Source organism: Babylonia areolata, chromosome 27 (genome assembly GCF_041734735.1).
Source record: "Babylonia areolata isolate BAREFJ2019XMU chromosome 27, ASM4173473v1, whole genome shotgun sequence".
In the NCBI taxonomy this organism is placed as follows: Eukaryota; Metazoa; Mollusca; class Gastropoda; order Neogastropoda; family Buccinidae; genus Babylonia; species Babylonia areolata.
Window position 1 is genome coordinate 27744856 of NC_134902.1, and position 17369 is coordinate 27762224.

General features: G+C 40.2%; 2 protein-coding genes across 3 annotated transcripts in view; both read right to left on the minus strand.

Annotated features, from left to right (window-relative positions):
- The window catches only part of LOC143301014 (phosphatidylinositol 4-phosphate 3-kinase C2 domain-containing subunit alpha-like), a 59050-nt gene extending 58279 nt beyond the window's left edge, over positions 1–771 (minus strand). Inside the window, exon 1 of one of the 2 annotated variants that reach the window (XM_076615004.1) lies at positions 726–771. The gene's annotated coding sequence lies outside the window, so the exon portion shown is untranslated. The remainder of the gene's footprint in view (positions 1–725) is intronic. The other variant, XM_076615005.1, reaches the window with a different exon arrangement.
- A 7586-nt stretch (positions 772–8357) lies between these two features.
- The window catches only part of LOC143301317 (uncharacterized), a 9078-nt gene continuing 66 nt past the window's right edge, over positions 8358–17369 (minus strand). The window contains exons 1-5 of the mRNA XM_076615524.1: positions 17260–17369; positions 15747–15881; positions 11843–12068; positions 9691–9747; positions 8358–8977 (exon numbers count right to left, since the gene is read on the minus strand). The exon at positions 17260–17369 is cut by the window's right edge and continues 66 nt beyond it. Coding sequence (XP_076471639.1) covers positions 8931–8977; positions 9691–9747; positions 11843–12068; positions 15747–15881 — 465 coding nt within the window. The 5' untranslated portion in view covers positions 17260–17369 and the 3' untranslated portion in view covers positions 8358–8930. The remainder of the gene's footprint in view (positions 8978–9690; positions 9748–11842; positions 12069–15746; positions 15882–17259) is intronic.

Below are 17369 nucleotides of genomic sequence, written 5' to 3' on the forward strand. Positions count from 1 at the left end.
CCCTAGTAGCCCAGTTTTTGTTTTTGTTTTTTTGTTTTTTCAGTGCACATCCGATCACCCCTCAAGTGCCAGAATAGTCAACATGATGACTGCGGTCACTACGATGGAAGAAGAAGACAGTAGTGGGAGGCGTCTGTTCCACCAAATACTGCATGCTACTTTCGTTAGTAAATGTAATGATAATGATATCAGTTATCACTGAATTAATGCTATGGATGTGTGGGTGCACCACGCAGTATTCACTGAACTGTACCACACAGTCACAGAGTAATCTCTCAAGTGTGATACACTTCAGTGGGTGAGTACTGCTTAGTGCTGATTCATGACTGCCAAAAAGAACGATGGTCCCTTAACCTTTGTTCAACCTACTTCTAATCACTCCTTTTCCCCAGAAACGTACATATTCCTCAATCTGTATAATTCCAGCATTCACCGACTTTTGAAGCTCCCCGTGTATCTAACTGCACGCCAGTTTTAGAAACAGCAGCTGATGGACAGGATACAACATTCGGTGTTACACCCCTTCGTTCAAGATCTGCCAAAGCAGTCGTCAACTTGGTGACTGGACTCGAAAACAAAGCAACAGAGCTTTCGAAAACGCCTTTTCTCACTAAAATGCATGGGCTTTTTACAAAAGTGGACAACACAAGCAAGACTAGCAGGTTCGAATGGAGCTAAGAGTTTCCAGTCACATCGAAAATATGTCTCAAATGTTAACCACTCACCGATGTTGCAGATCTTTCGTCGATTTCTCGAGAGGAGTTTCGCCACACTGGAAACAAACCGAAAAATGTCATCAGCTGTTTTCAAGATGAAAAATGCAAAAGTAACGCCACATATTAATCACTTAACAAAATTTCATTTTTATTCTAGTAGGTTCCTCTAATTATGATATAAAATGCATTAAAATATTGTTTTAGTTTATCTTTGTATTTTGCATTGGATTTACAATTAGTTTTGCCTCTTCCGGGGACATTACTGCAGCTGATCAAAACAGGAAGAAGGCGTGGACACTCCTGGTTATCGATCTTGATAAATGTTTTTGTTTGGTTGGGGTTTTTTTGTTGTTGTTAGTGGTGGTGGTGGTTTTTTTGTTGTTGTTGTTTTGGTTTTTTGTTGTTGTTTGTTTGGTTTGTTGTTTTGTTTTGTTTTTAAATAAGAAAACAGGCTGCTGGTCTGACTACGGACTCTGCGGTTTGGTGAAAGCTAGTTGTCTACTTTGATTAAGAAGGGAAGAAACAAGGACAAAACAACTACTCCATTCCTTGACAGTTTCATCTGTTTCACTCCCCTTAGTAATGGCGATTAATTTTTGTGTTTGGTTAGTTATGGAGATTTGAGTTTTGTTAGATAGTTAGTCAGTTAGTCAGTTAGATAGTCAGTTAGTTAATTAGTTTGTTTCTTGCTTTTCTTTTCTTTTCTTTTTTTTTTGGGGGGGGCGGGGGGGGGGAGGAGGTGCAGCCTTTGTTATTGTGGGGAGGATTGATACAGAATACAGATTACTTTATTATCTCAACAAGAGAAATTCATATGTGGTGTAAAACAGAAAAAACAACACAAGAAAATCACAGTCATTCAACATGTATATAGATAAGCCATATTAAGATGTAAACCTAGGGCAAACCATCATTCCAATCAATAATCACAGTAGACAACAACAGAAACCCCTAAAAAGTAATTTAGAGCAAATCATACATACACTATCACAGCCATACACACATGCAGTAATGATCACAGTTAAAGGATAGACATAACAGTATACTAAAAGTTGACATAGACATATAATAGCAGTACACAATTCACGGTACTTTGAGTTAAGATTTCATATTCCACGCACATACACTCTGGCATTCATTTCCAGTCATACATCAGATTATCAGTTACTGTTATTTAATGGCTGGATTGACATTGGAGTAAAGCTGCATTTGGTTATTGTTTGTTTTGAATTTTAGAACACAGAAACGTTTGCCTGAAGGTAGGAGTTGATAATTATTTGCCAGCGTATGGCCGTTGCCACTTGGAATGCTTGTGGCTTCCTGTAGAACTCTGACATTGTACAAATAACACATACTGTCCTGTCTCACACCCACAACCTTACTGCACACATTCACAATCTTGTTTAGCATATTCTTATTCTTCACAACGAGACCTCCATTCCAGCATATTTAAGAGAATGTCAAAACAGATTCGATAAAGCATCTATAAAATCCTTCAAGTACTTTTGAATTAACTCTAATGTTTCTGAGTTTCTGTAGACAATAAATGATAGACTGACACTTTTTGTTGATAAAATTTGTATCAGAAGTAAAATTCAGCTTATGATCAAGAATAGTTTCCTAGGTATTTGTATTCATGCACTCTTTCAACCTCAGTTTATATCATTAAACAGGTCAGGGATTGGGGAGGCCTTTTTCTGAAATCAATTATCACTTCTTTTGTCTTCTGGACATTAGGATCAAAGAAGTTTTTTGTTTTGTTGTTTTTGCACCAGGAGGAATTTTTTTTTAACTTGCTCAAAATAAACAGCATCAGAATTTGACAGATCTTCCAGGGCTGAGTCATCAGAATATTTGATTATAGAGTTGTATCTGAGCTAATGCAGTCATTTGTATAGAGTGTGAAAAGAACAGATGACAAGACTGTACCTTGAGGGGCACCAGTGGAAGCTGCCTTCACAGCAGACAGGGCTTGTCCAAAACGGACAAACTGAGTTCTCTGAACAAGAAAACTATTTATCCATAAGATGAGGTTTGTACTGATGTTAAATGAGAGAAGCTTACGTACCATGAGATGTGGCTGAATGGTGTTAAATGCCGATGAAAAGTCAATAAATAAAATACGAACAAATGATTTTGGTTTTTCCAGGTGAGTGTATGCATGGTGTAAGAGTGTAACTGTGGCATCAGCTGTACTTCGGTTGGATCTATTTGCAAACTGGTACTAATCATGGCAGAGTGTTGTGTGTGCTAGAATGTGTTTCAGGATGATTCGTTCTAAACAGTTTCATGACAACTGGGGTCAGGGGTATGGGGCGGTAGTCATTTAAAGAAACGGTTTTTGTTCTTTGGCACTGGACTGATCACTGAATGCTTCCACAAAACAGGTACACGACAATCTTCAGGGACCATGTGAACAGGCCACTGAACACACCACACTGACAACTGTGTCTTTAGGAGCCGTCCACTGATCCCATCAGGGCCTACTGCTTTTTTTGGCAGGCAACTTGCGAAAGGCAGATTTAACAATACAAGGATCAATGGATAAAACACTTTGATCATTTAAAACATTTTCTTTAAGAGGGGAAATTATTTTTTCAGGTTCATAGTTAAGATTGCTTCTTTCAAAGCGACGATAGAAGTCATTCAGTTTTCTGAGAAATCTTTCTGTTGATCTACTGACATACATGGTGCAGAGACTGGTGCTGTGTGTTGTCCAGGAAGTAGTTTCAGTCCTTTCCATGCATCTGTCATATTACCGTTTTGGAAACGACGTTCAACTTTTTCTTTATATAGTTTCTTTGATTCGTTTGTTTCTTTTGTCTGTTTCTTTTGTACATTCTTACGTTGACTTCCGTCGCCGCTCTGAAAAGCTATTTTCTTTTCATTGAGTGTTTTCTTAAGAGATTTTGATACCCAGGGCTTGTTGTTGGGGAAAATCCTGATAGTTTTTTGAGGAATTATCATGTCTTCACAAAAATATATATACAATGATATAACATCAGTAGCTTCATCCACACTGTCACATGATTCAAGCAATACACTCCATTCTGTGCATTCACAACAACCTTTCAGTCCATCCACACTCTCAGGCGTCCACACTTTCACATTCTTCTTAATTACTGGCTCCGTCTGGATTTTTGGTCTGTATAACGGAAGAAGGTGAATGGTATTGTGGTCTGAGGTACCGTTAAGTGGAAGAACAATTGACTTGTACGTAGGAGGAATGTTTCCATATCAGAGATCAAGAATCTGGTTGTTACGTGTTGCACAAGTGACATACTGTTTAAAAGTGGGTAAATATGGACTTAAATTACAATGATTAAAATAATCCAATATAAAACATGGAGCGTCAGGAGAGAGAAGTTGCAAGGGGTGGGCAGTGGCAGTGATGCCAGAGGCCGCACGTGCAGCACAAGCGGAGGGCGGGATGTAGCACACGGTGACAAACAGCGGGGCAGGTAGCGGGATCGTAAGGACACGGACAACAGTTCGACATCAGGCGTGGACAGCTGTTTTCTCACTGTCACACCTGACCTACTGCACCACTGTTCCCTCAGGTATAGGCACACGCCACCGCCTTGTTTCTTTGTTTTACCTGTAATCAGTGTCACAATCCCTGTCTGTCTTGAACGGACATCCAAACCCGTCAATCGCAACGCTGTCGTCACTTGTTTTGTTACACAGCCATGTTTCAGTAAAACACAATAAACAAGAATTTCTATACTCTGTCATAAAATTAACATTAGCTTGTAATTCATCAAAATTTGTATTTCGTCCGTTTGGTCGCATTGAACGAAGATTTGATAGGGTCATGGCAGGCAATGGGGGTCGGTTTTTGCCTTGTCTCAGGCGATATTTTTAGTGTTTACGGAAAGTAAAGTTCCGTTTAAACATTGTGTAATAAAACGTTTTGATGGTCTGTGGAATATTCCCGTGCCGTCGTTAATTAACGCTTTGTCTTTGTCATTTAGCTCGATTTAAAATGCATCCCAACAACACATGTTAACACAATGGTGACGATGACATTAGCACTGAACAGTAGCAACAACGACAATAATAATGATAATAATAATATAGTAGTAGTAATAATAATAATAATAATCATAATGATAATAATAATGACAATGATAATAATGGGTATATGATGCGCTTTATCTCCTCAAGTTAGCATATAACATAAATTATAGCGGCCCAGAGCGCTATAACAATCAACATCAAAATAGAAAAAAAAGGTTACAGAATTAAACAATACAGTTGGGCACTGTTATCATCTACTACTACTGCTACTACTACTACTATGATGGTGATGACACTAATAATGATGATAATAATAATAATAATAATAATAACACTCAACTAAAAAAAAACATCATCATAACCTGAAAAAAAATTATCATCTTCAGTTTATTATTATTATCATTATTGTCAGTAGTAGTAGTAGTAGTAGTAGTAGTATCATTATTCTTGATGCACATTACTACTACAACTACTGCTACTACTACCAATGTATGATTATGATGATGATAATGATAATGACGGAGATATGATGATGACTCGATGATAATACTACTACTACTACGAAGAAAGACTGCTGTGTAGAAGGCAAACATGATTTCTGATGAGAACATTAAATGTACAAGGCTCCGGGAATACGGAAAGTATGACGTATGTTTCTGTTGTTGTTGTTGTTGTTGTTGTTGTGTGTGTGTGTGTGTGTGTGTCTGTGTCTGTGTCTGTGTGTCTGTTTGTGTGTGTGCATTTTGTTTTTTGTATAAAAAAATAATGATCAATAAACGTCTGCAATATTTCCAGTAATAATAAATGCTCGCCTCGACTGACATGTTTACCGCCCGAGAGGCAGTTAAAGTCCTGTCACTAATGACATAATGTGCTTAATATTACTATGTCAACTTGACATTGATATTCATGGATTCCAGACACTCGCACGCTTGTCTGTGCAAGTGTGCATGCGAGCATCGTAGTACTTGTGTGCGTCAGTTTCTGTGTGTGGTGTGGTGTGGTGTGGTGTGGTGTGGTGTGGTGTGGTGTGGTGTGGTGTGGTGTGGTGTGTGTGTGTGTGTGTGTGTGTGTGTGTGTGTGTGTGTGTGTGCCAGTGAGTGTGCGTGCGTGTATGTGTGTGTGGTGGGAGGGGCGGCCGGGCAGGGGGGTTGGGGGGGAGGGGGGCGTGTGCGTGCGTGCGCATGCTGGCGCGCACCGGTACACTGTGTGTATGTCAGTGTGTGTGTGTGTGTGTGTGTGTGTGCATGTGCGCGCGTGCCTCTGTGTGTGTGTGTGTGTGTGTGTGTGTGTGCGCATTAATATACACCAATTCATTGTCCCAACATGTGTGTGTCAGTGTGCGTTTGTGTGTGTGTGTGTGTGTGTGTATGTAACCAAGTGCTCTGCTTGCTTCAAAAATTGTTTCATGTACAAGCTGTATAAGCAGATGACGTCAGTTTTCGCAACTAACTGGCTGGACTTCCAAGGGCCCAGCAGATTGTGTGACGCCATTCCCTGTTTGAACGCAAAGCCGCTTACGTCATTTTGTCCTTCTCGCCAGACAGCCTACTCCTAGACCAGTGTTGTGGTAGGATATTGGCTGAGCTGGAATATGTGTTTTTGCTCCACAGTATTTAATTAATATCTCTTTTGTTGCTGGGATCAGTAAACTACAAGTATTATATACTGGCTGAATTGTCACGATTCCATCTTTAAATCTATTCCATTTATGTTTGCCTATGTTAAACTGATTTAACGCAGTTTGTAATTTTTAGTGACAAGCTTGTTAAAACTGACCCTGTTCAGGTGACTTAAATTAAGATTATAAATTCATCTTAAATAATCAACACTTCATTTTATACTCATTATAAAGTAGCGTTGAGCTCTTTCTTTTGCAACTTATCCAACGTAAATCGGTTTAGGAATCATTTAGAAATCTATCACTGAACACCTTGTAAGAAACACAGTTGTCGTTGGATTTGGCCTGATTTGCACTGATCTGCTTCGCAGCACACGTGAATGTCTTTGCAGTCCGCTTAACTTGCATAAATTGGCTCATTGAGTGATGAGTGGTCACTTCATACCTGGTCAGTCATCTGACCAGGGCTGCGCTCTTTCTCTTGCTGCGTCGCAAGCAGTGTGTGAGTGTGTCTCGTGTGTGTTCCCACAACGGCTGACATCTCGCTACATATAGCTGTAAGTACTATTGTGTAGAATGTGCTGATGATTTGTAAATTGTATTCTTTGACACAGTACTTGTGTTCATATGAGTATGTTGATATTGCTTTGTTCAGTTATTGCTTTGACATGTTAGTCACAGCTCGGCTATGATTGATCATATGCTTGGAGCAGTGTTCCATTTGATTCTTCTTAACGTCACAGTCAATGATGTCTCTGGACACTGACAGTTTGTTCCAGAATATTCTAGTGAGTGCATATGACGCGTTCTTTCTCATTTGCTGTCACTGATGAAGGTTAGTGTTTCACTGATTCTCAGTACTCTAAAATGTGTGTAGTATTCTGTCATGATTACAAGATAGTGTTGGGTTTATATAAGTTACTGGTTAAAACCACCTGATATATATCAGTCTGTTAATTGTAATTTAGTTATCATGCTCTCTCCTATATGGCTTACTCCCGTATAGTGCTACATGATAAACTGATTCATTTGAGTCACTTTGACATGGTATAAGCTTTACCTAATCTATACTGTCAGTGTACTTTCACTAAATCAGCATAGCTTCAATCACTTTAACTGTACTATTTAAATGTATTAGAAATGTTATTTGATGTCAGTGTTTGGTCTTCACACATATGCATTACCAAGTAGTAGTCTTTCCATGTAATATGTATACATGTGCTTTATTATTCACTTGTGCCGACATGTTGTGCTAATGACATTTGTTTGTGTCATTCCAGGCACTGACTTCTCTTCTTATATCTTCTTCTGTTCTTCTCTCATTATTTGTCTTCTTCTCATTATCTCTTCTCCATTATTTCTTCTTCTCTACATAACTATTGTAAATAAAACAATAGAAAAACCCATTTGTGACTGGCCTATATATGTTCCTGGCCTGTGCGCGGGAATTCTTGTCTATCCTTTAATACAGTAAATCATCATTCAGTTAGTTCTTTTGTTACCGTCCGTATCCTGATATACCACTCAGTTCAGTTCACGGCTGCATATATATATATATATATATATATATATATATATATAGATGTTGCTGTCCGTTTAGTGCATGCATAATATTTCTCTTTGTCAAGCTAAGTCGACTGAATACATGCCGGCATGTACGCATGCTGCACACTGCCAGTGCACACAGAGAGAGAGAGAGAGAGAGAGAGAGAGAGAGAGAGAGAGAGAGACACACACACACACACACACACACACACACACACACACACACACACACACACTTCTTTTTTTTCGGATCTACTAGACTTTTTTTCTCATCATTGATTAATTGGTGCAGTAAAAGGAAGTTTTAGTTTATTCAATTAATAAACCAACTCAATTGAAATACAAACTTGACTTTGATGCACGCACGCATGGACACACACACACACACACACACACACACACAGGGGGGGGGGGGGGCACACTGGCACGCGCGTATCAGTCCAAAATGTGAGAAATGAAATCAGACTGACTTTATTTCCCTTTTATCTTACACTTGTAAAGCATGTTCATTGTCGAAGTTAGACAAAATGTACTCTTGTTAAGAATGAAGAGAAGAAAAAAAAACACCTCCACTTGCCGTTACGAAACATTTGACAGAACGCAAGTTTCCAGAAAAACAACAAAAACAAAAAATACCTGAGTACTTTGATTTGTTCAAATTGCATCTGTATGTTGAAGAAAAAAGGTGTGGGTGGGTGAGGGGGGGGGATCTTTTTTCCCAAGATTAAGCAAACGCTTAATGTCAAGCAGTTCAGAAACACACCAACAGTCGGTCAGTTATTTTTGTTTCGAAAACACCCAGAGCTCAATAAATTTTTGTTATCCACCTGGGATAAGATATAATTATAAGTTTGAGATATACAACCACCCTCCACACCCCTCTCACACTCTTTTCGTCTTCCTCCACCCTCACATTTTTATAACACAATGATTCGAACAGATCAGCTTGACAACACCCGCTCCAAACTGCACAGTCCATATGGGAAGGAGCCATCTTGTTTTCAGGTCGTCTGCTAGGGCCAGGAGATTTACTTCCCTTGGACTCTCAGCATCTGCAAGCAGTGCTGAACAGCGTCTGCACATCAAACGAAACGATTACTACGGAAACATTAATTTTCCTTCCATTGCCTCTATTTGCATAATTTGGGTATGTATTGTATTATTATGTAGTATATGGGTCGAGGACTCAGTGGATGAAGAAAAGTCACTGAAACAATTGCTTCTAATCTATCATCCTTGAGAATACAGGATTATCTTATCTCTCTGTCTCTGTAACTCTCTTTCTACACACACACACACACACACACACACACACACACACACACACAGAGAGAGAGAGAGAGAGAGAGAGAGATTTTAACATCGTACTCATCCCCATGGCCATCGTAAAATGCATTTCTGAAGGCTATCGAAATAAGTCTGTAAGTGAGCAAATAAGTAAGCAAATAAGTAGGTATATATTGAATAACTAACCAACTAAATTGATAAACAACCAACTAAGTTGTAAGCTACTGAATAACTGAACAGATCAGTAAGTGAATTAATAAACTGAAAAGCTAAATAACACTTGTGTCTGGCTAATACCGATACAAATTAACAGTTCTAAATCTAACTGACTGACTGACTGACTAACTAAATAACTAAAATAGATAAAACAAATACACTGATGAACTGACGAACGAATAAATGAACGAACGAACGAACGAATGAACAAACGAATGAATGAATAAATAAATAAACAAACAAGCAATTCGATAAAAGCAAACACATAAGTAATTTTGTCCTTACCGAGTGTGTTCTCGAACAGATCCAGCTCTTTCCCATCAAGGCTGCCATCTTTGTTTGCTGTAAACAGAAAATTCACAGTACGTTTTCATAGTACATTGTTCACTGCCTCACTGATAAGCTTTAAACATCGAAAAGGGTTGGTGGTGGACAATAGAAATAAGAAATAAATCAGAGGGCGGGTGCCAGTGTGGAAATGTAAGCTTGAAATTAACAAAACTGGGAAACGGAGCTGATGTTTTTTGTTTTGTTTTGTTTTGTTTCTTTTATTAACGGATAAAGTGATAGTCCCACAATTCACCACCACAACCTAGGGGTGTACAAAACAAAGTATCTTTCGGATTCCTTTCAATCTTCTCCAGAAATAAAATCCATCGATCCAAACCTGACGATGTTTCTGACGCTTTTAAGTCTCTTGAGCAAGGAGGGTTTAGCCGGGAGTGTATTATAAATGCTCTTATACTATTGGTTTCTTTGTGGGGTTCACCAGAGTATACAAACATTAGCTGGTGAAAACAAAGCACCCTCAAAGAGCCCCACCCCACTTTCCCCTCCCCGCAAAAAAAAAGTCAACCAACCAAATAAAACAACAAAGAAAAAACAAAACAAAACACAAAACAACCTAATAACACCCAGCCACCCCCGAAAAAAAAACTTAACTCTCACCCCTCTCCTTCCCCTTCCCAAAACTCTTGTTTTCTTTCTTTCTTTCTTTCTTTTTTCCTGTTTTGTCAGTCGACCACTCGCTTTGATGTGCTGCAGGTCTGCGATGAGACAGAGTTCAAACCTTTGTGGTCAGTTCTCTTTTTTGGAGGGGTTGGGGGGGGGGGTTGAGGGGGAGAGTGTGGGGGGGGGGGTTGTTGCTGTTTTTCCCAAAGCAAGCAGACGTAAACACGCGCGCGCGCACGCAGACAAGAAGCAGTCAGATACAAAGACATGGGAAAAGAAGGATTCAGAAACAGACCTCTCACCTTCCCCTTCCCCCTCCCCCATGCCATAAAAATAAGAATGCAATCCTGCCGATATATATGAAAAGACATTCAATTAGATAAAATTATATACTACTACTACTACTACTACTAGCTACTATTGCTACTACTGCTGCTGCTACCACCCACCACTGAACAGACACACAATTCCCCGCCCATCTTCTTCCCCATCCTCCCTAAATCCCCAACCCTTCCCCATCCTCCCTAAACCCCCAACCCTCCCCCATCCTCCCTAAATCCCCAACACTTCCCCATCCTCCCTAAATCCCCAACACTTCCCCATCCTCCCTAAATCCCCAACCCTCCTCCATCCTCCCTAAATCCCCAACCCTTCCCCATCCTCCCTAAATCCCCAACCCTCCCCCATCCTCCCTAATTCCCCAACCCTCCTCCATCCTCCCTAAATCCCCAACCCTTCCCCATCCTCCCTAAATCCCCAACCCTCCTCCATCCTCCCTAAATCCCCAACCCTCCTCCATCCTCCCTAAATCCCCAACCCTCCTCCATCTTCCCTAAATCCCCAACTCTTCCCCGTCCTCCCTAAACCCCCAACCCTCCCCCATCCTCCCTAAATCCCCAACCCTCCCCCATCCTCCCTAAATCCCCAACCCTTCCCTATCCTTTCTCCCAAGTTTGACTGAAAAACAACAATAAAAGCTGAGCCCTTTAATCAGTCGGGTGAGACGATACACGGAGATCCCGTGTACAGCACGCACTTGGCTGGCACATTGAAAAGGAACCCTTGGCAATATAAGTGTTGTCCTCTGGCAAAAGTCTTTAGACGAAATCCACCCTGATAGGTAAAAAAAAAAAAAAAAAAAAAAAAAAAAAAATATATATATATATATATATATATATATATATATATATGCATTCACTCAAAGCGTAAGCGCGTTGCAGAGTCATGCTGCTGGTTAGGCATCTGCTTCTCAGATTTGGTGGTGTTTCGTTGTTTTTGTTTGTTTGTTTGTTTTTGTTGTTGTTGTATTGTTTTGTGGATTTTGTCCAAACGCAGTCACGCCTTCTTGAGAACTGATGAAAATGAATAAATAGACAGATAAATAAACAGATGAATAAATGAATAGACAATTCAAATTAAAAATAAATGAATGAATAAGTAAATGAATAAACAGATAAATCAATAGACATAAACTGCCTGAACCGACCATCGCTCTCCATGAAGGCGGTGTCCATGAGGTTGGTGGTCAGTCTCACCATCCCCCCCTCACTGCTGAAGAGCTGAGGGCAGGCCTTGTCCAGCTGCTGCACCAGACCCCTGGCCAGCTCCTCTTTGTCCTCAGGGCTGAGGGCGGGGCGGGGGAAATCGGCACTGCGCTTCCCGATCCTCCCAATGATGCCCGGACCGTACTTCTTGATGACGTCCACCACCGTCTGTTATGTGATGATGGTGATGATGATATCAGCCAGTCATTATAATCATCGTCATCATCATCGTCGTCGTCATCATCATCATCAGTCATCATCGTCGCCGTCGTCATCATCATCACCATCACTATCATCATCACCATCACTACCATCATCACCACCACCACCATCATCATCATCATGCTATAATTTATTATCATATAGAGCTATAATTCAGCCTAAAACAAGCTGTAAGCACTTTTCAAATCCCAGTGTTTAAAACGAATCGAATGAACACACAAGGTACATACAGAAACGTATAACAGAATCGTAAAATGTCATTTAAAAAATAGGAGGGGGAGTAGGGGAGGGGAAGTGGGAGTGGGAGACTATCATCATTAAACCCCTCGACTGTCATGCCCGCAAAGAAATCAACGGGCATGATGACGTCACTGATGACATCATCAAAAAAAAAGGGAAATATCTCTGGGAGGCTGGAAAAAAACAACACATTATTTTGATCACGAGCGGTGTATCTCCAGAACGATATCTCAGTTTTTGGCTGAATGTTCTGGATATTAATAATAATAATAATGCTGGTATGGAAGTTTGGGAGTGAGGAGTAAGCGTGTTTTGAACGATGTCATGAGTGTGTGCAGTAAAATTGTGGGAGTGAAACAAGCTAGTATGCAAGAGCTGTATGAAAGTCGAGTGGTTAAGAAAAGCATGCAGATAGCAACTGACGACACCCATATTTTAGCAAAGTATTATGAGCTATTGCCATCAGGACGACGCTACAGAACTTTTAAGTTGATATCCAGAGCTCTGAAGACTTTTATTCCACGTTCAATCCACCTTTTAAATTCTTGAGAACTGTGTGTGTGTGTGTGTGTGTGTGTGTGTGTGTGTGTGTGTGTGTGTGTGTGTGTGTGTGTGTGTGTGTGTTTACTGAGCTTAAAAACGTGACAATTCGTTATTATGAATGTGTAATATGTAGGAGGAATAATGTGCAATATGCAGGATGTGTGTACAATGGAATATGTCTAATGCTAACATCCATATTCTAAATATATTTCTGTTAATAATTACGATGTAATAATGAATTGCAATGTTTTAAAAGCGAATATGTGAAATGCTTTTTTTTATTTGAGAACATATATTTATTACTCTTGTTTAATCAAGTAATCCGCGTGTGTGGGGTGTGTGGGGGGCGGGTGGGTGCTGGTGGGTGCTGATTATCTGGTTGCGGTTTTCCGCAATTTATCTTTATTCTTATCTTATCTGTCTATTATAATCAATGTACAGTATAGTAGGCTATGCTTATAATTATATTCAGATAATGTTTCTTAATTCTTTCTGTTTTTACATTAAGAATACTAGTTATTACCTGCAGTGTGTGGATGTATGTATCAGTGAAACGGTGTATGTGATATTTTTTACATTTGTATCTTCGTAATATTCGTAAAAGCTGTTGTTGACTTTTACAGTTATGGTCCCCATGTTGTTTACTTGTCTATGTTGTGATAATGCGCCTGACCAAATTTCTCCAGTTGGAGATTTTAAAGTTATTCTTATCTTATCTTATCTTAACTAGCACATTATCCAGAAATCTGCTATAGGTGCTGTACAAAAACGCTTTGTTAACATAAAACATTACATCAATGTTACATACATACACCAAAATGTGACCACACACACACACACACACACAAAATGCATACATACATTTTAACATACATGTGTATCTAAAAGATACCCTAACACATACGCACACATACGCAGGCACAAACTTACATAAACACGCGCGCACACAGCACACATTCATATACATGCATGTAGTTATGTACACATACATATGTCCAGTTGGTATTCTCCTTTGATGTATTATATTTAATACTGGTATTTATATTTACATTGTTGTAGGTTAATACTTGTTGATATGCATATACACATTCTCCTTCCCATGACAACTCATTCAATACACACCACAACCTCTTTAGACTTTTTCTTATAATATACTTTTCCTCTGATACATAACATGAACTCTTCTTCTTCTTTTTTTTTTTTTTTTTTTTTTTTTTACACTAATATTCACATGCATTCCCTTTCCTTTATACACTACTTTACTCCTTTCCGTCTAAAAACACTTATAGTGAATAGACGTTGAACTGAAGAAAACATACATATGTGTACATACATAGTCAAGCACAGCTAATGCAAAGGAAGTGGACTTGCCAAAATTGAACTTATTGCTGAGGGAAAAGGTGAGTTTTGAGACGATATTAAAAAGATGCGAGGGAATCAGAATGACGGAGGTTATCAGGGAGCTTGTTCCACGTTTTGGCGATTGAAAAGAAAACGATCTGTCTCCATAGGTTACTTCTGACGTGCGGTATCCTGAGAAGTCGAGTATCAGAGGAAGAACGGAGCTGGCGAGACGGGGTATAGATATGGAGGAGTTCAGAAAAATACTTGGGGCTAGATCCGTTGACTGCAGAAAAGGTCAGAGTGGATAGCATATAGTCTATTCGATCAGAAACGGGCAACCAGTGGAGAGACTGACGGAGAGGAGAAACATGGTCAAATTTAGAAGCTCTGCAAATGAGTCTGGCAGCGTTATTCTGAATTCGTTGGAATCTGTCTAATAGATATTTGGGAAGGCCGGCCAAAAGAGAGTTGCAGTAATCCAATCTTGAGAGAACCAGAGAAGATACAAGTGTCTTGGTTGGATCGGTTGAGAGATAGTGGCAGATAGAGCTGATTCCACACAGTTCCAAATAGGCAACTTTACAGATATTCGAAATGTGTTGTTGGAAGGAAAGAGACTGGTCTAGGATTACACCAAGACTGCGAACAGAAGGAGAAAGTGAAGTAGGCGTGCTTTTGATCAGAACAGAGTCAGGAAAGGAAGAATGTTGACGAAACTTCTTTGGAAAGGTTATCATAAATTCAGTCTTATCATCATTTAGTTGCAGCTTGTTGAGAGTCATCCAGTCCTTTAGGCCAGCAATGCACTCCCGTGTTTGAGTCACCAGTGCATCAAATTCAGCTATGGAAGCCGACTGATAAAGTTGTGTGTCATCAGCAAAGCTCTCATGCGACATCGCATGATGACTGATGACATCCGACACAGGAGCCGCATACAGCACGATATTGGTTTATGTCATATTCTTTTCTTTTCTTTTTCTTTTCTCTCTCGTCAGTCAAGGAATTAAAACTATTTATAAGGTACAACATTTAGAAAAGCGATGAATGTATGCATCATGATGCAGAGGCCAACAAACTAATGATCAGATCCCCAACCATCGATCAATCGATCGAACAACGAATTAATCAGCTAGTCAGTCTATAATGAACGATCAAAATGAGGAATCACTCAGTCAAGCAAACACTAATAGTGTGTGTGTGTGTGTGTGTGTGTGTGTGTGTGTGTGTGTGTGTGTGTGTGTGTGTGTGTGTGTGTGTGTGTGAGAGAGAGAGAGAGAGAGAGAGAGAGCTCGCACTTCGGCTTTCTTGGGCGGTATGTACAGTACAGTACAGTACAGTACAGTACAGTATAGTACAGTACAGTACACGCGCTTTTAGCATGCATGCATATTTTGTAACTAACTGCCTGTGTAGCAGCCGCGTCACTCAGTGCACGTGCGAGACAAGTGGAGTGACTGCGCGAGCTCTCGTCTAAGTCTCAGTGACTGACTGACTGACCTCGACCCCTTTCTTTTTGAGCAAGTCCTTGCCCTTGTTGCGGATTTTCTTGAAGGTGTCCTTCACCCAGCCCGCCTCCGTGTTCGCCACGAGGACAGCGCACAGCACCACCAGCACACACAGCGACAGCCTCATCTGTCGTGCAGCAATCAGATCATGATAACGATGATGATGATTATGATGATGATGATGTTGGTGATGATGATAATGATGTTGGTGATGGTGATGGTGATGATAATTGTGATGATGATGATAATGATAATGATATCAGTTTCAGTTTCAGTAGCTCACTGCGTTCGGACAAATCCATATACGCTACACCACATCTGCCAAGCAGATGCCTGACCAGCAGCGTAACCCAACGCGCTTAGTCAGGCCTTGAGAAAAAAAAAATGATTACAACAATGGCCTAGAGGTAACGCGTCCGCCTAGGTAGCGAGAGAATCTGAGCGCGCTGGTTCGAATCACGGCTCAGCCGCCGATATTTTCTCCCCCTCCACTAGACCTTCAGTGGTGATCTGGACGCTAGTCATTCGGATGAGACGATAAACCGAGGTCCCGTGTGCAGCAGCATGCACTTAGCGCACGTAAAAGAACCCACGGCAACAAAAGGGTTGTTCCTGGCAAAATTCTGTAAAAAAAAAAAAAATCCACTTTGATAAGAAAAACAAATAAAACTGCACGCAGGAAAAAATACAAAAAAATGGGTGGCGCTGTAGTGTAGCGACGCGCTCTCTCTGGGGAGAGCAGCCCGAATTTCACACAGAGAAATCTGTTGTGATAAAAAAAATATATATACAAATACAAATATATCATCATCATCATCATCATCATCATCACCGTCACCATCATCATCGTCGTCGTCGTCATCATTACAAATGATTATGATGATAATCATAAGAAGTAGAAGAAAAAGTATAATTTTCGGCCAAGAGGATTTTAGGACCTACCGTCCTTCAAGACTGCAGCACAAAGAGCAAGCGCAATCTTGCCTCTTCATTTTAACTCTCTCCATACGAACGGCGAAAGAGACGTCGTTAACAGCGTTTCACCCCAATTACCACCATCAAAATATTACAAGCGGAAGGCTCTTACACTGAAGAGGTGAATGTTGACAACGAATACCACAATTCTGACGACGGAAGCTAAAGGTTGGGTCATTGAGACACCCACTGGACATCCGAGGGGTCTGTGTAGAGGAGAAGAGAGGACTGGCCGTACTGAGTGAGTTAAAGCCATAGACCGTAAAAAAGGAAAAGAAAAAAAAGCTGTTCACAAATTCCCATTGCAGAGGTGAAACAATTGATGATTACACACCTCTCTGCTGTTGGCTGATCTGTAAAGCTTACGTCGATCTCTGATATATGCCGGGCGCTAATAATAATAATAATAATAATAATAATATTAATTATAAAGATAATAATGCGATGTCTTGATTTTGATCAGCAAACCAAACCAAACCCACCACACACGACACAAGAACACAGACTCAGCATCATCAAGTATACCGTACCTTGAGAGATAGAAGTGGTCGAGGTCACGGCTCACCCGGCAAGGCAAAGCGCAGAGAAACTGTTTTACTTAGTTTTCAAGCGTCGGTATGGACTTGACCGGGCACGGAAC